The 22,533-nt window shown below is 45.9% G+C and overlaps 1 protein-coding gene across 1 annotated transcript; it reads right to left on the bottom strand.

The window, feature by feature from the left end:
• Positions 1–971: 971 nt before the first annotated feature.
• Positions 972–16,474, bottom strand: FAM110D (family with sequence similarity 110 member D). The gene is made up of 2 exons (XM_069223994.1): positions 16,283–16,474; positions 972–5,917 (listed from the first exon to the last, which is right to left on the bottom strand). Exon 2 carries the CDS (start codon positions 4,837–4,839, stop codon positions 3,709–3,711), a length of 1,131 nt encoding a protein of 376 aa, XP_069080095.1. The 5' UTR covers positions 4,840–5,917; positions 16,283–16,474; the 3' UTR covers positions 972–3,708.
• Positions 16,475–22,533: the final 6,059 nt, after the last annotated feature.

Here is a 22,533-nt window from a genome sequence, read left to right as displayed (position 1 = left end):
TAGGTCAGAATAGCGCTGCTGCCCTTCCTCATGAAAGTCCCTAAAGTGGGCTTGATGCCTGCTCCCCAGGGATATTTCTTAAACAGTGACAGGAACTAGTGTGAATGTTTTTCTGGGGTAGGAGTCAACCTGCAGGAGATATGTCAATACACACAGACTTATGAGGTTGTAGTGTTCATTCACTTTTGCATGTAGACACAGTCATGAACGCCCACAAATCTATGACTTTTTGGCAGTTTTTAATTACATGACCTCCCCAAGAGAATTGGAGAGCTTGGGATTCGAACCTGGGGCCACATGTACTAAAGCTTTTTCCCATAGACGCAGAATGGGTAAAATCCTTTGATACATCTGGCCTGGTTCCCCATGTTCAAAGGTCGGCACTTCTAGCCACTAAGTCAACTGGACTATGGAAATTACACCACAGTAGCATTAGTATGTAGCCCAAATGCAAGGTCAGTGTGAAATTCCACAGGTCTCAATTCTACAAAACAAGATGAGATTTTTATCTACCTAATGTGTTTCTTTATTTTTGGGCTCAATTGGCTGAATTTAGGAGAGCGAGGCTGGTTGAGAATCAGGTCGGTACTGGGATGCGCCCATGCTGTAGTAACACAGTAGTTACACGTAGTGGACATAAGATGGGATGTATAAAGGATAAGGTTGACAAGTGATTAATTTTAATGTGAGAAACGCCAGAAAGGAATGGAAACACTAGAGTCACCTGAGGCACCAAACTGAGGGAAGAGCACATGTTCGAAAGGGGGCCACGTGGACTGGGAGAGAGTAATGACTTGAAATAGAAAACAGACACTGAAACAACCCGCCCTAGAGATGGTGCATCGGTCAAGCCAAAGGAATATTTTTACTTTAGTGAGGCAAAGGAACACATTACTCTGTCTACCACAGTAATGCAGGGCGGGCTGAGGTGCAAAGATATCGAACATTTACCGCATTAAATAAAGACTGACTTTAAAAACACAACATACATTTTATTGACAATTGTGATCAGATAATGTAAACACATTGAGGGTGCATTAAAAATACACTGAGTGCATCACCTTGCTAACACCTGCGGCAGAATATTCCGGAGACCGAGACGGGGAGGTGAGAGAGGAAAGCAGTGGGGGAGATAGAAAGAAGCGGAAGGTAGTAGACGTTGGATGGAATAAATGGGGAGTTGGGGAATCGCATTATTTGAGAGCCAATAACAGGGTGGGAACAGTGAGAAGATGGGAGGAGAGAAAGACTAAACCGAAGGGAGGGCGAGTTGGGGAACTGAGCAGCGCGGGTCACACCAGACAGGAGAGGAGGACAGGGAAAGGGAGAAAGCGGAGGGATATAGACTGGCAGATCGGAGAGAAGAGGAGGGACACGCCTGCGGAGGAGCCTCTATATACAATAGAGGATAGGTTGAAATTAGTGAGGGGCACTGCGGAGAATCCCTTGTGGGTGAGGGGTCGAAAGTCGAGCCTTATAAGCTACTAGACACTACCAGGGAAGATTTGAATTTCAGAGGGAACCTTGGCCTTTGACCTCTGGCTCAGCGGGAACCGACAGGGGCCCTGTTTCTTCCCAATGTTTTGAAGCAGCTGCAACATTCTTCAAAAGGCAGAGGAGGGGCGGGCAGAGACGAAGAACCCGGCAGACGAGATGTGGGGAAGGGACAGCCAGGGTGACGGGGACACAGATGACGCCCATTCATCCAGCACATAGGGTGCAGAAAGCAACCGCAGCCAACCACGGTTCTACCACAAAAATGAGCCAAGACTGAGGTGCAATGTCAGGCAAGTCCTGCCTAGCCTCATGAATGCCATGTGACTAAGGGTAACTTCAGCATGACAATGTTTTAGTCAATCATGACACAAGGCAGAGGTGCAACCAGATGCCTGCACGGAGATGCATCAATAATGAACCAATACAGAGGTGAACCTCCTTCCTGAAATGTTCAGTCTCGATAATAAACAGGAAAACGCACTTCATGACAACAAACTGGAATGGCGGTGCAACGTCAGACTAATCCTTTTAACAATCAACAACTTAAGACAGTCTTCCAGTCTTAGCAAGGCTCTGCTAAACAACACTAATGAGCTAAGAAAGGCGCTGCAGCATAGTTCTGTGTGATCTGAGGCAGAGGGGGGGGGGGGGGGGGGGACCGGTCACTTCGGTCCAGCCCCTTATAGCCACTAATACAGAGCTTACTTGGAGGCAGGGATAGAGCAATAAAGAACCCGCAGGAGACACCGGAAGCAACACCGAGCCCACAAGAAAACGGGGCTAGTGCATGGCTGCACCTGAGGACGCAGCTATGCCTATGGCAATATAAAGCCCACCAGGCTATGCAGGCAGAGCAATGCTTTGCTTATAGGGCTGGGAAAGAAACTATGCTACAGCCCACACGTAGGATACTCGGGGCTTGTAGAAGACCTCGCTGTGGCCTGAGACATCAACAGAGGCAGGATAGGTAATACAAACTGGGAAAGGCATGAATTGGCAAAGATCACTCAGTGAGAGAGCTGCCAAAGGTCTACTTAAGGACAGTGCTGAAGCAACGGGGTTTTAACTAAATACCCTGTAGTCTCTTTCCCAGTTCAACAACCCTGTAGTAAAAATTAACTGGGCACTTCTCTCCTAAGATTGTACGCATGTGCACTTAGGCCACGCGGCAAATGCAAATACAGTTTTTCATACTTTTCGTACTGCAGACACCTTGCATTTCCCATTCTAGGCCAACGTGTGAGTTTTGTGGACAGATGCGTTGCTGTCTCTTGATTTTTTCGACCAGGTACCTCTCAGATCTTATGCATTTTTGGCCTGGAATGCTTTGGTTTGAAAACATATTGTGCTAGAGGAGGCAAGAAGAGAAATACACACGGTCTGGGGAGGGAAAAGGATCCAGTGATCGGGTGTCGAGGAAGACATGGTGGGTTCAGCACAGTGGGAGAGGGGGCAGAGATACGGTACAGAAAGAAAGGCAGGGGGTAGCAGGAAGGCAGATAACAGGAAGGTCCGGGTGGTTGGCTGAGGTGCAGCCTCAACCCTAATTCCTCAACAGTGAAGTCATCTTGAAAAGAGACTTAAGCCCAGTCTAGGCTTTAAGAAGGATCGGGCAGCTCCAGAGATCACACACAGATAGGCAGCAGGAATTGTCTTAGATGTCTCACGCAATATTTGTCCCTTGAAACAGTGTTGTGCACTCTGAGCAGTAACATTAAAGGAGGTCGGATGCTTGTTTCACACGATTTAATCTAACTGAAGTAAGAGTCATTCTTTGAAATACTACAGTATCATTAAAAGGGAGGGTATGTTTGTGAGCACTCTCTCTGGCTTTGAAGAGGACTTACTATGGTATCACTCTGTAGAGTCAAACACTTGTCTCAAATACTGATGTCTACCAGGAGGCAATATGTCTCTGTGTTCACAACTGTGCATGGATTTTTGTAGAAAGGACTTGCCTCTCTCAGCCTTGCTAGAGATGTCTCCATCTTGTCTCCAGTCCTGCAGTCCCACTAAGGAGAGTGTCAGTTCTCACTGGAGAAGTTGTGTCTTGGCTGGCCTGTTATCAGTGTTTGAGACCTGAAGGATATTTCCTGTGCTCTTATATGCTGCATTCTCGCTGTAGATGGTGTATTATGTTCTCATACCAAGTAAGAGCCACAATTGAGGATTGGCTGGCTTATTTCTCTATGCGGAGATGTTGGTCTCTTGTCAAACGGTGGACTCTTTCTTTGTGGACTCAGGCCTCATGAACTCATTTTTGGGGGATTCTTCCTTTGTGGACTTCTGCCTCAGGGACTTGGCTTTCTGGCAACTATAGAGCCATCGGATGACTCGTGCATTCCTCTCAATGATGGAGATTGGTGTCCGGGGCAGGCCAAGTGGCCCCTCCTCTGCTGATGAGGTCTCTTCCGATGCACTGTCCTGAGAATTGGCACTACGCTTGGACTCCCAGCTACTTACTGAACTAGTTCTATCTTGCTCCAGCAAATGGGACATGTTCCCATTAATCACAAGATCCGGTTCATCCATGCCACATGCATCAAAAAAATGTTTTTCCTCTATAGGGCTGAGGGGTCGCTCCTGGAGATTCGCACACCGAGAACCTTCAAGTGCTTCTGGTTGGGGAGACAGATGCTTGGAGTGCAGAGATGAATGAGAGCGGGCCTTAGGGTGTGGAGATTGGACACAATAATTTTCAGACTGTCTGAACCGAGGAGTGAGAGCTGGGGATTGTGGAGTTGCAAAATCCACTTCCAGGAATGGGGCATCCACCCTTTGTGCCCTTGGGCTGCCACAAGATGTGATGGGGGATGATGCTCTGCCCCCATTTATCAAGATCCAATTATTGGGGGTTGATTGAGGGGAAGGGTCCACCAGGGAGTCACTTCTCCTCTCTCTCAAGGGACTCTGGAACAGCCTCCGCACCAGGCTGAGGCCTCTGGCATTCTCCTTATTCACAGACTTGCAGTCCCGCTGCTGACGGTACATTACGAGGGAGTCTGGCCTCAGCAGGCGCCGCCCACAGCTCCGCCGCAGTACAGCACCCTGTCGAGAAGTTGTGGCCTTAGATGGGCTTGTGGTGCAGTGTGGTCCTGGTTCAGACCATACAGAAAGCAGTTTCCGGGTGCAGGATGGTGTGGTGGTCAAGGCTGGGTCCTGCCTGCTGTCGATCACCTGCTGCGTTTTCACATACTTGGCCTTGTCGGCTTCTAGACGCTCCACTGCACTGGGGCTCCGGGCTCCACTCCCACCATCTATCTGTCTGCGCAGATATTCGGGTCCCCTGTTTAACAGTCCAAGGGGAGAACTTGAACCTGCAAGAGGGGCAGTCCTCAACATGGCTTCCAGTCTTTGGGGCACTAATAGACTGCGTGAAGTATATGGGGGAGAGGGTATTCCTGAGCAGAAGACAAAGTTGGGGGCTTCTTATACAATTCTGGAGAAGCACAAGAGCCCTGGTCTGACTCAGGAAACACTGGACTCATTGATGCGGTTATGTCTGCATGGCCTTCACCTTTCGTGGTGCTTGGACGTCCTTCCAGTAGTGCTGATTCCCGTGATATGGTTTTCATGTAGTCCTGACACCCACTGGAGCACCAGATGGCTTATTATCCACAGGCTTTCCAGTCCGCCTTAACAAGATCAGAATGAAGCCGAGAGGTTTGTAGGGTGGACTGGAGCTGGTTCTTGAAGACAGCGATGTTGCTTAAGGACTTCCAATGGGCGTTAAGTCCTGATGCCTGCAGCTATGTACTGAAAGGATTTTAAGAAACAGGAGATCTGAAGAAATCTGGATGCCAGACTGGCAGATATACTGCACCTTGCATGCACTGTCGCACCACAGGCAGCCTTGTGGGGGAGTAGGAGCCTGAACGTGTTACAGTCTTGGTTTAAGAGACAAAACAGTTGTCACAACTCTTGGGTGATGTAAGCTCTCGTCTTCACTTGAGCAATGACACTCTCTTCTTTGAACTGTTTGTGATCAGGTGATGACTCTCTTCCACAGACCAGTGCAGCACACGTGTCATGCTTTTTTAATGGCAGGTGCTAGTGTGGGCAGCGGATTTTACATAGGACAGCTGTATACGTCGTGGGCGCCTGGCAGAAATGGGACACTGCACATCACCTGCTCTTTGCCATACGCTCACATCTCTACTTCCCTTTATGCTGTGGTATCCAGACAATGTAGTGATTCACCTGTATCCTCTTGGTTCTTTGGCCCGACACTTGCAATATCTGACCTCATGGGACCAATTCCAGAGCGGCCAGTCCCACTGAAGAGGGCAAGATGTGGTGCGACTGGAGCACACCAGGTCCAGGCACCTAGAGGTGGAAAGGATGCTCTGGGTCCTGCTGGGTAGCTGATTCGAATTGCATCCAGGCCATCAACCACATGTGCAGAGTGTCCAATGTTGCTCTAAAAAACAAACAAAGGGAATGATTAGAATTACTGCAAAGGGTTCTGGGAAATGTACTGCCACCCAAAGGCTTCTGGGAACTGCAAGGCTAACTAAAGGCTTTTTGAAATTAGCATGCAATATAATTATAACTGAAAACGGCACTACTATCCAGAGGACTTATGAGAAATGTACAGATACTTCAATGGCTTCTTGGGAGCTGTGTTGGGCCCGGAGGCCTTTTGGGATATGTACTGCAACAAAATGTTTTCTAGAAACCCTACTACGAATCCATTGCTTCTGGAAATATTGATTCTATTCCAATGGCTTCTAGAAACCATACTGCGACCTTAGATCTTCTACAAAATGTACTGTGACCGAAGCGCCTCCGGGAACCTTACTGTGACACCCTGGTGAGCGATTAGGACCATACTACTCTTAGGACTTCTGGGAACTGCCATTCTACCTCAGCGGGCATCTGGGAATTTCACTACTACCAACAGCGTCACTGTCACCTGCACCACCATCCCCAGGACTTCTACAAACTGACTGTACGGCTTATGAGAAATTGTACTGCTCTTTTGGACTTCTGAGAACATTGCTGCTACTCTAGTGGCATAGGAAAACTGCACTGCCCAAGGGCGTTCTGGCAACTGTGCATCCACACTTCAGGTAGCTACACTTCAACCACAAGGTCTTCTAGGAAATTAACAAACTGTCCAAGGGCATCCGATAACTCTGGTACTTCCACAAAGGCAGGAAGCAAAGTTGGCTTCTGGCTCCTGGTGTGCAGCTAAAAGCATGCTAATGTTCTGTATTCCCTAATTTGTATACCTTATCTAAAGATTTCTTAAGATTAAGTGCCATAATGCGTATATTGTTCTTCCATTATTCCTTTTATTCACTTTATTAAGGTGTGAAGTAATTACAGGTGCACCACTGTGAGGCACTCATTTTGGGGTGAACCTTTTACCTAGGTGTAGGGTTGAATATGCGCGGTTCAATATCAGGCAGTGGGAGGAAGTCCCTCTCTGTCGGTGCGGTTATCTATATTTTCAGACCCTGGGCCTATCTACCCAATTCCACTCCAAGGAGAAGAGAGCCTAAAAACATTTGCACGGGTTTCTGCGCAGCCTGTAGATTTTAACTAGAATGGATTTGAAAACAAAATAAAGAAGATAAGTTTACACTCCTCTCCCTGGTCTATTTGGATTCTCCTTTGAGGTGGATCTGACATTCCCTTTCTAGGACTCCTCGACTGGCTTCTTAAAACACTGAGCTCCACTATGAAGGGTTCACCCTGAAAAACATTGGGGCCTGCGCCTCTGATCACCAGTCTGTCCTAATGAAGTGACTACAATACATGGAATGATGAAAGAACAATACACGGGTATGCCACTTATTTTAATCGTTTGGTAAAGTTTGTCATTTATGGGATGCAGCACATAGGCGCACACAGAGTCGTGCATCAGGAAACAGGGCCAGCTTTGACGTCACATTAGGCTGAGCAGATCATAATCTGACTGAATGCAAAACTGATTAAAGACTACACAGACACATTGGTTACCATCGGTTAGTAATGAGCACACCCACAGACCTCATTTGATCTCATAACTGCTGCTACCTCAAGGTGCATATGGAATCTATCCTACCGAGATCTTTGCTGCATCACCAAGTGGCTGTGGGGACCACACGGCTTCCCCACATTCTTCTGGCAATGCTCTCACAAAAAGAAATTGGCTTCTAGGATCTGCACCAGGACTTCTAGGAGCTGACCTCTGTCCAAAGGCACTTCTGAGAACCAAACCCAGGAGGCTTCACGAACTGCACTTCCAGCCCACGGCCATCTTGAGCTAGAACAGTGGTTCCCAACCTTTTTACTTCTGTAGACCTCTACTTTATCAATACTGGAAACTAGGGACCCCCACTGTATCATTTGGAATCCGGGGACCCCCAACTGAGTATGTACTGAAAGCTGGGGACCCATTACATTTTCTGAGCAGTCACGGAGCCCCTGAGGAGGCTTTGCGGACCCCCAGGGGTTCCCGGACCAAAATCTGGGAGCCACTGAGCTAGCCTAAGATTTCAGAAAACGTATCTACAACTCGAGATCATAGAAAGTGCACAACAGCAAGGTGCCTGGAAACTACTGACACTGGAGACCCAGTGGCTACTGAGAACTGAGCTGTCATAATTAGTCACTTGTAATAAAGGGGACCTGGGAGCAGACTTAGTACCACAGAAGACACCACAAATGGACTACATATGAAGGCTTCTAGGAGAGGTTCCCCCTCTCCACCTATCAGGGGCTCCTGCCAATGTACGTTCCGTCCCCTGGGGCCACCACCCCAAGGTTCCAATACCTCTGGGAGAGGATGAGCTGCATTCTGCCCCGTCTGCCACGCAACCCCACCCCGCTCCCTTCCCCCATACACAAGGTGCTACTTAACATTGCGAAGTGTAGCCTCTCCAAAGGCATCCTTGCCGCCCTACCCCGGATAAGCCTTCTCGGGCAGGATGTGCTGGAGAATTCTGTGTAGCCATAAATTGAATGGTGTGCGGCAGGGGAAGGAAGGGCCGGAGCCTTCCTGCGGCCTCTAAAAGCAGCTAGGGAAGGAAAACTGCCTGTGACAGTCTTCCTGAGAGCGTGTGATCTGTGCCCCTCGAGCAGGGGCAGCCCCCCTTCCCACGCACCCCCTAGGGAGCGGAGGCATTTGACCTCTTATCTCGCACAGTTAGTTAAAGCACAGTCACTCTCGCCAATCTCAATGATCCTGTTTGTATTTACAGGGTCCCATAACAGCAAATGATCATTTTCGGTTGGAACAACAGCACTTTGTCCCCAACATATTTTCATATCAAGCATAGCTGCCACATGTTCAGATTGCTTATGTGTGACATTTCTATATCAGTGTGGTTATGTGTGACATTCTACTGCCAAACTTGGAACACTTTCAGTGACACTTTCTAGTCAGTAAATTAAAGCAATGACCTGTATGTGGGTGCTAAAACCAGAGGAGAATACACTGGCAAACTTTCTTTACTGTACTATGGCTAAGGTGAAAGATATTCTCCACTAAAGCTCGTCCCAAAATCATGCCCCATAGACAGCTGTCTTGCGTCTGATCTGATTTATTGCTACAAGAGCAATTTGCACATTTTACTTATTGTTACAGACCAGGATGATGTCTGAAAGACATCTGAATCTGGTCGCTGAACTGCACAGTGTGAAACTTGAAAATCTGGGATCAATCGCGGCTTCCATGCTTGACCAAATTGTGTGATCCTCGGCAAACACTATTTCACCAAGCCTATTCTTTGTTCATTATCACATATGAAAGAGCTTTCAAATACACGAGTTCAGGCTAGGTGCTGTACGGAAAAATCTATTTTAATAGACTAAAATGCTGCTCCGTGTGTAATAATATCTAGCCCACCTATAGTGTACATATGACTGACTGCTAACTTGCCTCTGTTGACTGATCACATTGTCATCAGGATGGACAGGAATATTTCTCAGTTCTTGTTTAAAACCTCTTTTAATAAATACTTCTCAATACAGTATTATAGTGAAGGAAATGGGTAGATACCTCCGAGGTTGTTGACATCGGTGATGCCCGAACCAGCTAGTGACTGGGGTCTGATTCGGTCAGACACCGAACGGGTCCTTTATGAGAAGGAACTATGGGAGGGACTGAATGAAGTCTCTCTCTAGGGGGACAGGGGGTAGAGGAAAGTAAAGAGGGACTCGTGTTGGAGCGGTTTGCAGTTTTACCTGCCACTCTGTGGTTGGGTTCTGGGAACTGTTAGCTACATCGATGACGTTACTACTTAAAATGGCAGCTCCGTTTCTAGTCTTGCACTGCTGAGCTCCCAGTGAGGCATCCTTCGATGTAATGGTGGTGAGATCTGTAAACTCTGCAATAATGCACAAGTCTTCCATGGTCTCTTCACTAGACGCTTATCTGCCTGTGATGGTGCCATGAGTGGACAAAATAATATTTTATTGACCTCCAATTTAATACTGAAAAGTTACACATTACACTCTTAAAAATGTTCAAAAACAAAAGCTGCTTTAACAACGTTAACCTTTTTTAGGGTCGAGCCTGCGTTGGATGCGCTCGCGCATGCGTATCGCAGCGAGATGCTTTAGTGTTTAGAAAAGGGCTGGGAGCCCTGTCGACGTCACGTCAGTGTTTTTCATTGGTTCGTGGGACTTGCCTAATAAAATCTGCTTGCTTTCATTAGTCGAAGGCATGCATCCGTCATGCCTTTTCCGGTGGCTAGCCCTCATCGAGCGCATCGACCAAGTACAGAAAACATGCGAGGCTCGCTGTTTTCTGTCCGGCTCGTGGACTACTTTTTCTCTAATTTACTAGCGTGATTTCGCTTGGCAGAAGTCGAGCGCTTTACATAGTTAATTGCACTTTTTCGGGTTACGTACATAAATGCACTTTTGCCGATAGGTGAAAAGTCGGGTTAGGAGTTTACAACGCTATCAGCTCTAACATGAGCAAACGCGAGACCCGTTGCATTGCAAATGCTTGCTTCCTTCTGTGTTCGAGTTATTAGTTTCCTTTATGCTTTTTCCATACATCTTTCATCCCTAATTATTTCTTCCTTTTTGTTTTAATCTTTCACTTCCTTTCATAACTCTGCTTCTCCCTTCCTGTCCTTTCTGCACTTCCTTTTCTTTCTTCCCTTACTTTCTTCCTCATTTTCATTACGTCTTTTCCAAATGATATGTGCTTCTGGTACAATCCCAATAATTGTTTATTTGTTTTGCACAGATAAAACTTGCCTGAAGCAGCTAGTCACACATGCACCTGTGAAACTTGACAGCTACAGTTGAGCAGCATCAATTGGAATTATCCCTTGACAATGGGCAATGTTACCCACCAAAATGACTGTCAATCACAACACTGTGCTTCACTTGGGGTACCATCTCCTGCTAATGTTCACTGCCCATATGTATGTACACCAACTCTTTTCCAATGGTCACTGCCATTAACCATGTACACCATCTCTCTCCCAGTGGTCAATGTTGGGAATGGAATACCCCCTGCATGGTGAAAAAATGTGTTTGCCTGCTCTAAGTGCCCAACTGAGTGTATCTGGTATCCTGAATTTTTATTTTGGACCTCGCATTGCAATAATGTGAGCATATGCTCAGAGGACTAGGTCTGTTCCTGACCATGAGAGGCCATGAACTTGTACTGTGACCTGAGAGGTGCACAAAGCATGCTCTAGTTTTCAAAATATGGCTACTGTCCCAGTCTGTGGCTTTAGCACATAGAACAGTGGTGCAAGAATGCCATGTTTGAAAGATTAATAGCATGAACACACGTTTCTTTATCTGAATCACTACAATGGAGGCCTACAGTGTATTGCTCGTTAGAGGGAGGAGACCTATAACCTTAAGTCAGCAAAATGGAGTCAGGGCCGTTCAAATAATCTCTGATTCTTTGCTCAGCAAGGAGCTCCGAACAGTCTTCCTGATCACTGCCATTTGGTGGGTGCTAGGGTTGTGGGGCAGGATGAAGACTTTCGTGAAACGTAAGGAAAACTTTAGGTGAGCTTTCCCTTTTGCCCCCCTCCGATTACTTCATTAGTTAGAGTGATGACAGTCCGGTGCAGAAACTTCACACCTCTTTGTGCCTCTGTTGTTGGTGCTGCAGGGTGGAGACTACACTGATGTGAGAAGCATCACTCAAAGGGTGTGTCTGGAGAACTACCTGGAAAGGACACTTGAAAGAAGAACCAACCCAAGCTGGTTCTACAGTTTGAGACAATGGATCCACATCTCCTGTTTGCCAATTGTGTATAAAGTTGGGATCCAAACAACCCCACTTTGCTCCAGTTCAAAGTCGTCAATGACTAAGGAAGGAAGTGCTCCACAATGTACTACGAGGGCTGCTGTGCAACCCTGGGCTTGTGTGTGCCCGACAGCGAGTCTTCCAGAAGCGAGGGGACCTTTCCTAAGGTCTGGATCTCTTACTGAAGGAGCTGTATATGTGCCCAGAAACCTGCTTGCCAAATGAAAGGAGCCTGCCTAACCTGCAGGCTAAAGGACTGTCCAGGAAGCAGAGAGGTCCATAGCATCTCTGGTGACTGTGGGATACCCAAATGAAGCAGATTTTTAGAGTGATCAGGGACCACGCTGGTGTCAGAGGGTATCCCCAGACTCTCCTGCCAGTCCCAGGTGGGTATGATGTGATAACGTGATTGCACAAGGCCTTGTTGGAGCTGTGGTCGTGAGTTGCTGAACGGCCTGTATAGGGCTCCATCTGCAAAACTGCTGACCATGTGGGGCTGCAACTGCCAAGATACCATAAACACATGCAACGCTGCATCGACTGAAGCACTGAAGGAAATGTCTAGGGCTATCTCTGCTTTCCAGTCGGCCCTGCCTGGGCTACAACTGCCACCCACCGCCAGTCTTGCTGGGACTGCACCATCCCAGGGCTGCAGGTTTCCAGGGGACTGCAAAGTAAAGGAAGAGCAGGCGCTACTGAATGGGTCCCTTAGCCCAGAAGCTCAACTGATGGCTGCCTGCGTGCCGGAGCTCTCCGGAGTGTGTGTGCACTCCGGAGTGTGTGTGCACATGCATCACTGGAATACTGAGCGGCACTGAAATGATCCGGGTTAAGACCACGAAGACCCGAGACTGAGCGCGCATATGCACTTGAGACTGGGTGAAGCTGCATGTAAGCTCTATTCAACCTACCCTTAGTGTGCCCTAAAGGGGGGGGGGGGGTTAGAGGCAGGAGAAGGAGGCTGGGAAAGGTGGGACACAACTACAGAGCCCAGAGAAACTGATATGCTGATAATGATTACTGTAGTACGTAATAATGAATGGCATTTTTATTAAAGTAATTTCTTTCTTGAAAAGAAAAGCACTGGGATGGGCAGACACTTCTTTTTATTAGATGGTTGGCTGTTGAGTGCTAAGCTCGAGTGCCCTCTCACCACCTCCTGAGAAGCCTGGGACTGCTCACACTCACAAGTTTGTGGAGCTATAGTAGGACGGGCTTTGGGACAACAGAGGCAGACAAGCTCAGCCCCCACTGTCGAGGCCCAGTAGCCCCTGCCTGCCCCTCGTCCCCCCAAAGGGGGCTCTGACGGTAAATGTGTCTAGTCATGTACACCATCTCTCTCCCAGTGGTCACTGCCCCTAGTCATGTACACCGTCTCTCCACGATGGCCACAGTCCCTTACACATCACCAATACAATTTCTGACCATTTGGTACCATCGCTCAAGAATTATCTGTGGTCACCATCCCACACCCTTGGACTCTGCCCTTTGAACAACAATTCCTCACCATTGGGTACTGCCCTTCATACATTACTAGTTGTCACCATCTCTCCTTACTGGGCACCGTCCATCATACATCACTAAAGGCCACCATCGCTTACCACAGAACGCTGGCCCTCATACATCACCATTGATTGCCATCCCTCATATGTCACCAATAGTGACAGTCGCTCACAGGTGAGCACTGTAGCTCAGACATCAAAAAAGGCCACCATAGGCATGGCCCCTGGACTTGTGCGATTTTGCAGCAGTTGTGTTTTCCACATAATTATATTCCGCATGTGCTACATAATCCATCATCTGCTGCCTAATCTGCAGATTTTAACACCAAAAATTGTTTCTAGTGCAAATGGATCGGGTATGACAAAAAAAACATTCTAACACGTTTCTGCGCAGTGGAAGGCTTTTCATAAAGGTTGACTGGTCATCTTTCTGTGTCTTATTGCTGTATTTGTGTGTCAGACTAGTTGTAATAAGGTAAAACATTTGACAAGAGTGTGTTAACGTACAAAAATGACAAAAGGAGGAGGAAATAGCCTTCCATTGACACATAATTCAGTAAACTAATAATTCCATTGGCCCTCACCATAGGCAGGACCACTGGAGTTATGTGACTCTGCGATTGCATCTTTTTTCGCATAATTATTGACTTGCCGCATTTGCCACATAATCCATCACCTGCTCCATAATCTGCAGATTTTAACAAAAAAAAATCTAGGTCAAGTGGAGCAAAGGCTACTAAATAAGTGTCGAGATGCGTTCGCAGAAATTGGAATACCGTTCGCAAAGGTTAACTAGTCATCCTTCAGTTGCTTATTTCGGTTTTTGGTTGTTAACCCGATGCTATCGAGTTGAAATATTTGCCCACACAGCACATCCCTTGCAAGGGGTCGTAGCTCGAGACTAAGTGGCACCTCCCGCTTGTTTTATCCTCGGCCATCACCATCCACTAGTGGACGGTTTCAGTTGTTAATGGGACCCGTCCCCCTCCAGCCATTGCCCAGTACCGGTGTGAAAAAGGAGTTACGTGTTGATGGCCATATTTAATCCCTGTCCTCTCTGTGTGGAGAATCCCTACGGGACTGAGCTGGAAGCTGAAGTTCACAAACACTGTGTTGTTCACAGCAGCCGGGACACATCTCACACAGGCGCCTGCCTTGTTGTGGCAGAATACTTGTTTCACAGAATAACACTGGCTGAGAGCGACAAGTGACTGCTGCGGGGTTCTGAGATAAATTGAGCGCCTGCCCCAGGTAGTGACGGTCTACATTTGATCCTAGATTTATGTAATCCAGGCGCCTGGTCAGGGGAGGGGGCAGAGGTCACCGGCCCAGCTGACCTACACAGAAGTTTCATGATCCACCAGTCACAAGGGCTTCTGTTCTCACTGGCCACGGGCGTATTAACGCGGCCTGAAGCAGCACTAATGGAGAAGCGGTGGTAGGGGTTCAAAGGGGACAGTGAGGGCACGAGGAGGGGGTGGGGACGGGACTGGGGGAGGTTCAAATGACAAAAACAGATGATATATGTCTATCTATTGAAGATCAAAGGAGCTTAGTTGCCCAGTCCCTGCCACCCTGCTCCTTTCCGGCAGTCAATGATTAATCGATGGGCAGGGCACCCTATCACATACACATATTCTCTGGAAGTACACACACTCAAAGTCCCGCCTTACTCACCACTCCGTGGGCAGACTCTTTCCCCAATGCCTCCTTCCGCACCTGACCTCCACGGCCCAAGCACACACACGCCCTGCCTAAACACAGGGGGCTTCACTGGGACAGATAGGCGCTAATTCTAGCTCCAAAAGCAGCGCTTGCAGATACCAAAAATACACTAAAATACACACTACTAAAAACAGCTCCACAGGGACTGGGGCCTCGCCGACCTCCCACCAGAGCCACAGCAGAAGGGCTTAATTACCAGGAACACAGAAAGCCGCAGCAGAAGGCCTGCTGAGGTTCGGAAGAAGTGGGTGCGATAAAGCGCTTCCTTTTAGATTTAGGAAGTTTAATATGAGGACGAGCAAGTCCCCGGTGACGTCAGAGTGCCTCACATTTTCAAATTTTATAATAAAGTACAAAACAATGCGTGACACTTTGGCAGTTCTGTGTTTGTAGACAACGGTGCGGTCTGGGATGTGCTAAGAATTACTTTACAACTCAACTGGCGGGAGGTGCCACACAGCACGTGACCACTTGGCAGTTATGCGGGCTCCAGGAACCCGGGGTGGGAAGCTCACAGAGGTGAGATGGATGGCAAAGTTCGGGGTGTAGGGAGGGGCATCGAACTTCCTGAAGCGTTTTTTTTTTTTGGAGGGCGGAGGTGGTAAAAGAGTAACTTTAGCGAATGGGGAGATCAAATACCAGTCAAGTGACCATGATGCTGAAGTTAAGATGCGAACTTCAGCACCACCGTGCGACCCATTTGCTGTGTGTGATCCCTTCTCATACCTGGTGTTTTTGCGTCCCGAGACTCCGACACACGCACTTAAAAAAGTGAAAAAGATGAAACTACAAGTCCCAGTATGCAAAGCGATGCTAGCTAAAAATCCAAGACTTGGTGGGTGCATCATGCAGGACACTGTGGCGGGTAGTAAGTACTGCTTTAACAGTCTTTTAGAGATGGCTCATCCCAAATGATAGATTAAAGTTCTCACTTTACTTTAAAATCATACATAGGTTCGCACAATCGCACGTTACCAATTTGTTCTATGTAAACCGAACGCCATTTTCCACTGGCAGATTAGCATTTGACAAAGCATAACACTCTGAGAGACATGATCTTAGTTTGATTCAGAATGAGTTTAAATACTTAAAAACGCATAACCCGGTGTTTATTGTGAAGGTATTCAAGTGGGACATATATGGAGTTGCGCATAGGGACCAAAGGCAAATTCACAGGTGAGCCCTCGATATCACACTCCCAGCCCCATCGCTCACAGCCTCAACCCATCGTCACAGACGCCCCCTCCCACCAGATAACATAACTGCAAAATCCCGCTGTACCCCAAGCGCTCCGCTGCGTTCGCTCTCCTCTGACTTCCCAGTTATCGGAGCTCGGACTTACCGTGGCAGACACTCATCCCTGAAGTTCTCAGCAACTGCTCCCAGCAGTGTGTGCAGCCCGAAAAACTCTGCGCCGCATCTCTGTCCCGGCAGCAGCTCCCAGTGGGAAATCTCCTCTTCCGCCACTCTTGTAACTAACCCCTCCCTTCCCGTGTCACTGGAGCAAGCAGACGTCCGAACTCAGGCCGCATTAGACGCGTGCACCCGCTCTCTGGACTCTGATGGACAGGCACTCCTGGGACCTTATTACGAGTTGAGGCATTATTTATTGCCCCCATAAATAACGATACCACGGGGAACGGCTATTTTTCGGGTGCGATAAATAGCATCTATTACGAGCAACATATGCAAAGTTTGTTGTTTAATGCACCAAATTCTGCATCATAGGGTATGTTTTCTCCTGCTATATTTCTGCAGATTGAATACATTTTGGGTTATTTAACATTACATAAAACCACTGAGTTGCATACAACCAAACTCGTAATTCCATCCCGCCCTTAAACCTCTGTTTACGCACAGAACGTAATTTAACACGCCACTCACTATTAAGCACCATTTGTGGCGACTGGTAATCCTGCACACCCATTAGTGCTGGCTTCTGGCAAGCTAGAATCACTCCCGACCCCAAAACAGCTCCCCGGTCTTAAAGCAAAGTCACTGCCATTGCTGACTTCAAGCACAGACACTCCATACAGTAAGCAAAAGCTCTCCTTTCTCCATCAGCTCCCTGTCTCCAAGCCAAGTCACTATTACTGGTGACTTCAAACACAATCACTTCTGACTCCACACGCAGCCACTGGTACTCCTGACTCCTAGAACACTCACTTCTGACTCCAAGTCACAGGCACTCCTGACTACAACAGCACCGTGTCGCCAAGGTGTCACTATCACTGCTGACTTCAAGCACAGACACCTACTATGCTGCTACTACGCTACCAGTGGTGTAACACAAGCCCTCGTAACCCCTGCAGTGAGGGGTGGGGCAGGCTCTAGGGGGCCCCCTCAGCAAAAGGGGTAGGTGGTGGGCCTGGGAGGTTGTGTCGAAATATAATGAAAAAGGCTCCACCAAGAAGATAAGTCCAGGAAAGCTTTATTCTATGGAACCACACCAGCACCAGTGTCCTCACAGCCACCCTGAGCCACAACCGTCATCCAACTGTCCTCGCCTTGAACACTGCCAGTCACCAGCACTGACAAGAAAAAACATTCCACATTCCAAATCAACATTACTGCATATACATAACACACCTCCCCCTTCACAACAACAACTATAAAACATAACATTGATACAAATTCACCAAAAGTTATTTTTTTCTTCTTTTTTTTTTCCTTAAAACATTTCATAACCATCCAGTTACTTAGGTTTATCAATGTTCTTTCTAAGTTTCCCCTTTAAACCAGTGGAACCAGTATTGGTCACCACATTAGCGAAATCTTCTGAGTCAAATCTAAGATCTGCTTGTACATTCTCACTGCAATCTCTATCCTCAACTTCTGAATCTTCGACTGTTACCATGTTTCCATCGTCAATTTGTGGCACATCACCATCTTCTCGACCCACATTTCTTACTCTCACTTCATGCCTCTCATTCAGACCGCAATTAGAATCCCCACAAATTATACTCATGTCATTCGTAAATCCACCACTGTCACGAACTTCTCCTCGCCTGTTTGTCCTGCACTGACACTTCCAGGAAAATGTATAGTAACCTGTAATTTTAACAACATCTCTCATGTTCCACCATGTACCATTTTCTACCTTGACCGCATGTCTAGAGATGCATACCACCTTCGTTTCATGAAAAAATCTCGATCCTTTTTATTGTTTCCTTTGATGCTTCCTCACTTTAATCCCGTCACCTACACTGAATTGCACCTCACTCGCATTTTTAAGTAAATCATACCTCCTCTTGCTGGCAACTTGAGAATCGTTAACTCTTGCTTCAACTTGTATAATATCAGGGATTCTATAGTTCACTCTAGTTTAATGAGCTACCCATGTCGGAGACAGCTCATTACTTGAATGTCTCCCTCTTGACAGCATACACAGCCACACTCCTGTGGTAGCATGTGGTGTGGTGTGTTAAAACACCAAACTCTTTCCTCTACTGTGTCCTGAACTGACCTACCCGAAGTATTAGCTACTTGAATTATCTCTAAAGCATTCTATTAACTCTTTCCACTAAACCATTTCCTCGTGGACTGTACAAAACAGTGGTAAGATGTTTATAACCTCACTCTTTCCAGAAACGTTTCCACCAAATGTGAGACAAATTGTACCTCATTATCCGTAACCAAAAATGCTGGTATTCCCTCATTATGAAACAACTTTTTTTAAATGTAACTACACCTTCAGCATTGGGTTCCCCTAAAAATATTATAATGTATCCATTTAGAATCATAATCCAAAGCCACTAATACATAATGTTTACCCTCACAGAGACCACCAATAGGTCCTATAAAGTCCATTCCTACCTTCTCCCATGGTCTCTCTGGAAACTTCCCTGGACACAGTGGTACATTGTGAGTATGCATTCTCTTGTTAGTTTGACCACACTCCCTACAACTGTTCACCATCACCTCTATTTCCGTGTCCATTCCCGGCCACCAGTAGTACAATCTGACACATTTCCTTGTACTTGTAATGCCCACATGACCACTGTGAGACAACTATATCAATCTCCTTCTTAAGCCTACAGGCGGAATTAAACTTTCTCCCCTCATTATTAAACCTCCTTTTACACTTAATTCGTCCTTGACTTTAGAATAAGGTTGTAAGTTCATTGCTAACAACACCTCCCTGGGCCATCCACCTGAGATGTACTTTGCAAGAATCATCTGACATTTATCTTTGCTCACAAACTCCCTCCAGCATTGTTGTAAAATAACTCCTTCCAACACACTCACACCATCAGTTGCTCCAATTACTACCTCATCTTGCTGACTCATATTTTCTTCCACATATCCAGCCACCGGACATTTAGACAAGGAATCTGCTCTACAGCTTTTCTTTCCTGCCACATGTTTCATTTCAATATTGAAATCATATAATTTGGATAACAATCTTGTTAGTCTATGTCTAGTTTTACCAAATGTTTTAAAATTCCACAAATAAATTACAGGTTTATGATCCATAATTAAAATGAACCTCCTGCCCCATAAATATGTAGCAAAATGTTGAGCACCCCATACATGAGGTAATGCCATGCTTTCAATTGTAATGTAATTTGCTTCAGCCTCCGACAATTGCCTATATGCAAATGCCATTGTGTTCTCCTTACCATCACCTATTTGGCTCAGAATAGCACCTAAACCTATGCCCCTGCCATCAACAATTACAATTGATATAATATCATCTCTATAAGGTTGTAACGCTGGTGCACCAACAATAAGTGACCTAATTGTGTTTAAAAAGCGTCTTCTTGCTCACTCTCCCATAAATCTTTTCACCTTTTCTCAGCAATTTGTGTAGTGGCTCAGTATGAGCACAAAATTCTGAGCAAAACATGAATAATATTCACAAAGACCAAGGAACGATCTTAAATCATCTTTGTTAGTAAGTGATTCACATTTCTCAATTCCCATGAGATCTTTTTTAGGTGAAATACCTGAAGCCAATATTTTATGATCCAGATATTCCACTATATCTATAATTAATTAACACTTTTCCTTTTTTACTGTGATACCATGGTCTTTTAAAATGCTTAAAACTTTCTCTAGTTTCCATAGATGCTCTTCTGCCAAATTGGAACCAATTAGAATGTCATCTTGATAAGCCAAAACCCCTATAATATCTCCAAACAGCTGATGCATACATTTCTGAAAAACAGATGCTGCTGAAGCTAAAACAAAATGGCATACTTAAGAAACGAAACACTCCAAAGGGTGTAACAAATGCAGTGAGACAGCAAGACTCCTTGCTAAGTTCCACTTGATGATAAGTTGCTTTCAAATCAGCGTTAGTAAAGGCTTTCATACCTCCCAATTGTGCCAACATGTCTTGGATTCTAGGCAATAGAAAACAGTCAACTTGTATGTTTTTGTTAACTGTCCTTAAATCAATGCATAGTCTAAGATCACAATTTTTCTTAAGAGCAACCACAATAGGTCAAATCTATTAAGATGCATCAATAGGTTCAATTACACCTTCATAACAAAGGCCTTTAAGAAGTTCCCTCAACTCCCTTCTAATGCTTAAAGGGACATTTCAAACTCTGTGAACAACAGAAACGGCTTCAGGTTTGAGGATGATTTTGTGTTCAAAACCTTACACCATCCCCAATTATTCTTGTAAAATGGTCTCATGTTTCTTAAGAACCTTTAATAAAGAATCCACTTTAATTTCAATTTTCTCCAAAGTAATTGGTTCATCAGTACTAGGTCTGAGTACCATTCCAGATTGACTGGTCTCTCCACCCTAAAGTATTAATTCCTTTCTTGGCTACATACATTTTAGTCTTAACCCCTTCGCTGCCAGGCCTTTTCCCCCTCAGGTGCCAGCTCTTCGTTTGGCTATTTGAGGCAGTTTGCGTTTAGGCCATCATAACTCTTTGTCTACATTAGCTAGCCATGCCAAATGTGCGTCCTTTTTTTCCAACATCCTAGGGATTCTAAAGGTACACCGAGTTTGTGGGTTCCCCTGAAGTAGACCAAGAAATTAGCCAAAATACAGCAAACGTTTGTTTTTTAAAAATAAACGGAGAAAAAGGGCTGCAGAAGAAGGCTGATGTTTTTTTCCCTGAAAAAGGCATCAACAAAGGGTTCGTGGTGCTAAAATCACCATCTTCCCAGCTTTCAGGAACAGGCAGACTTGTATCAGAAAACCACATTTTCTACACAATTTTGGAATCTTACTGGGACATACTCCATTTTTAATATTTGTTGTGCTTTCAGCCTCCTTACACTTAGTGACAGAAATGGGTGTGCAACCAATGCTGGATCCCAGAAAGCTAAACATTTCTGAAAAGTACACAACATTCTGAATTCAGCAAGGGGGTCATTTGTGTAGATCCTACAAGGTTGTCCTACAGAAAATAACATCTGAAGTAAAACAATATTGAAATTGAGGTGAAAAAAAAAGCAATTTTTCTCAATGTTTTACTCTGTAACTTTTTCCTGCGATGTCATATATTTTTAAAAAAAATACCATTACGTCTGTGGGACTCTTCTGGTTGCAGGGATATATAGGACTTATAGGTTCATCAAGAACCCGAGGTACCTAGAGCCAATAAATGAGCTGCACCTTCCAATGGGTTTTCATTCTATACTGGGTATACATCAATTCATTTGGTGAAATATAAAGACTGAAAAATAGGTATCAAGGAAACCTTTTTATTTCCAAAATTGGCACAAGATAAGGTGTTGAGAAGCAGTGGTTATTTGCACATCTCTGAATTCCGGGGTGTCCATACTAGCATGTGAATTGCAGGGCATTTCTCAAATAGATGTCTTTTTTTCACACTGTCTTACATTTGGAAGGAAAAAATGTAGAAAAATACAAGGGGCAATAACACTTGTTTTGCTATTCTGTGTTCCCCCAAGTCTTCCAATAAAAATGGTACATCACTTGCGTGGGTAGGCCTAATGCTCGTGACAGGAAACGCAACATGGACATATAACATTTTTACAGTGAAATCTGACGTGTTTTTTGCAAAGTGCCTAGCTGTAGATTTTGGCCTCTTGCTCTGCTGGCACCTAGGGAAACCTACCAACCCTACACATTTTAAAAAACTAGACACATAGGGGAATCCAAGAGGAGGTGACTTGTGGGGCTCTTACCTGGTTCTGTTACCCAGAATCCTTGGCAAACCTCAAAATTTGGCCAAAAATACACTTTTCCCTCATATTTCGGTGACAGAAAGCTCTGGAATCTGAGAGGAGCCACAAATTTCCTTCCACCCAGCGTTCCCCCAAGTCTCCCGTTAAAAATGGTACCTCACTTGTGTGGGTAGGCCTAGCGCCTGCAACAGGAAATGCCCCAAAACACAACGTGGACACATCACATTTTCCCAAAGAAAACAGACCTGTGTTTTGCAAAGTGCCTAGCTGTGGATTTTGGCCTCTAGCGCAGCCTGCACCTAGGGAAACCTACCAAACCTGCACATTTTTATAAACTAGACACCTAGGGGAATCCAAGATGGGGTGACTTGTGGGGCTTTCACCAGGTTCTGTTACCCAGAATCCTTTGCAAACCTCAACATTTGGCCAAAACAACACGTTTTCCTCTCATTTTGGTGACAGAAAGTTCTGGAA

The sequence above is a fragment of the Pleurodeles waltl genome, chromosome 3_1 (assembly GCF_031143425.1).
Source record: "Pleurodeles waltl isolate 20211129_DDA chromosome 3_1, aPleWal1.hap1.20221129, whole genome shotgun sequence".
Classification (NCBI taxonomy): Eukaryota; Metazoa; Chordata; class Amphibia; order Caudata; family Salamandridae; genus Pleurodeles; species Pleurodeles waltl.
Note: the sequence above shows the minus strand (reverse complement) of the source record. Positions and strands in the feature narration are given on the sequence as shown.

Excerpts from the sequence above, each read along its gene's own strand:
- FAM110D (XM_069223994.1), bottom strand. The coding sequence starts at position 4,839 with ATGTTGAGGACTGCCCCTCTTGCAGGTTCAAGTTCTCCCCTTGGACTG.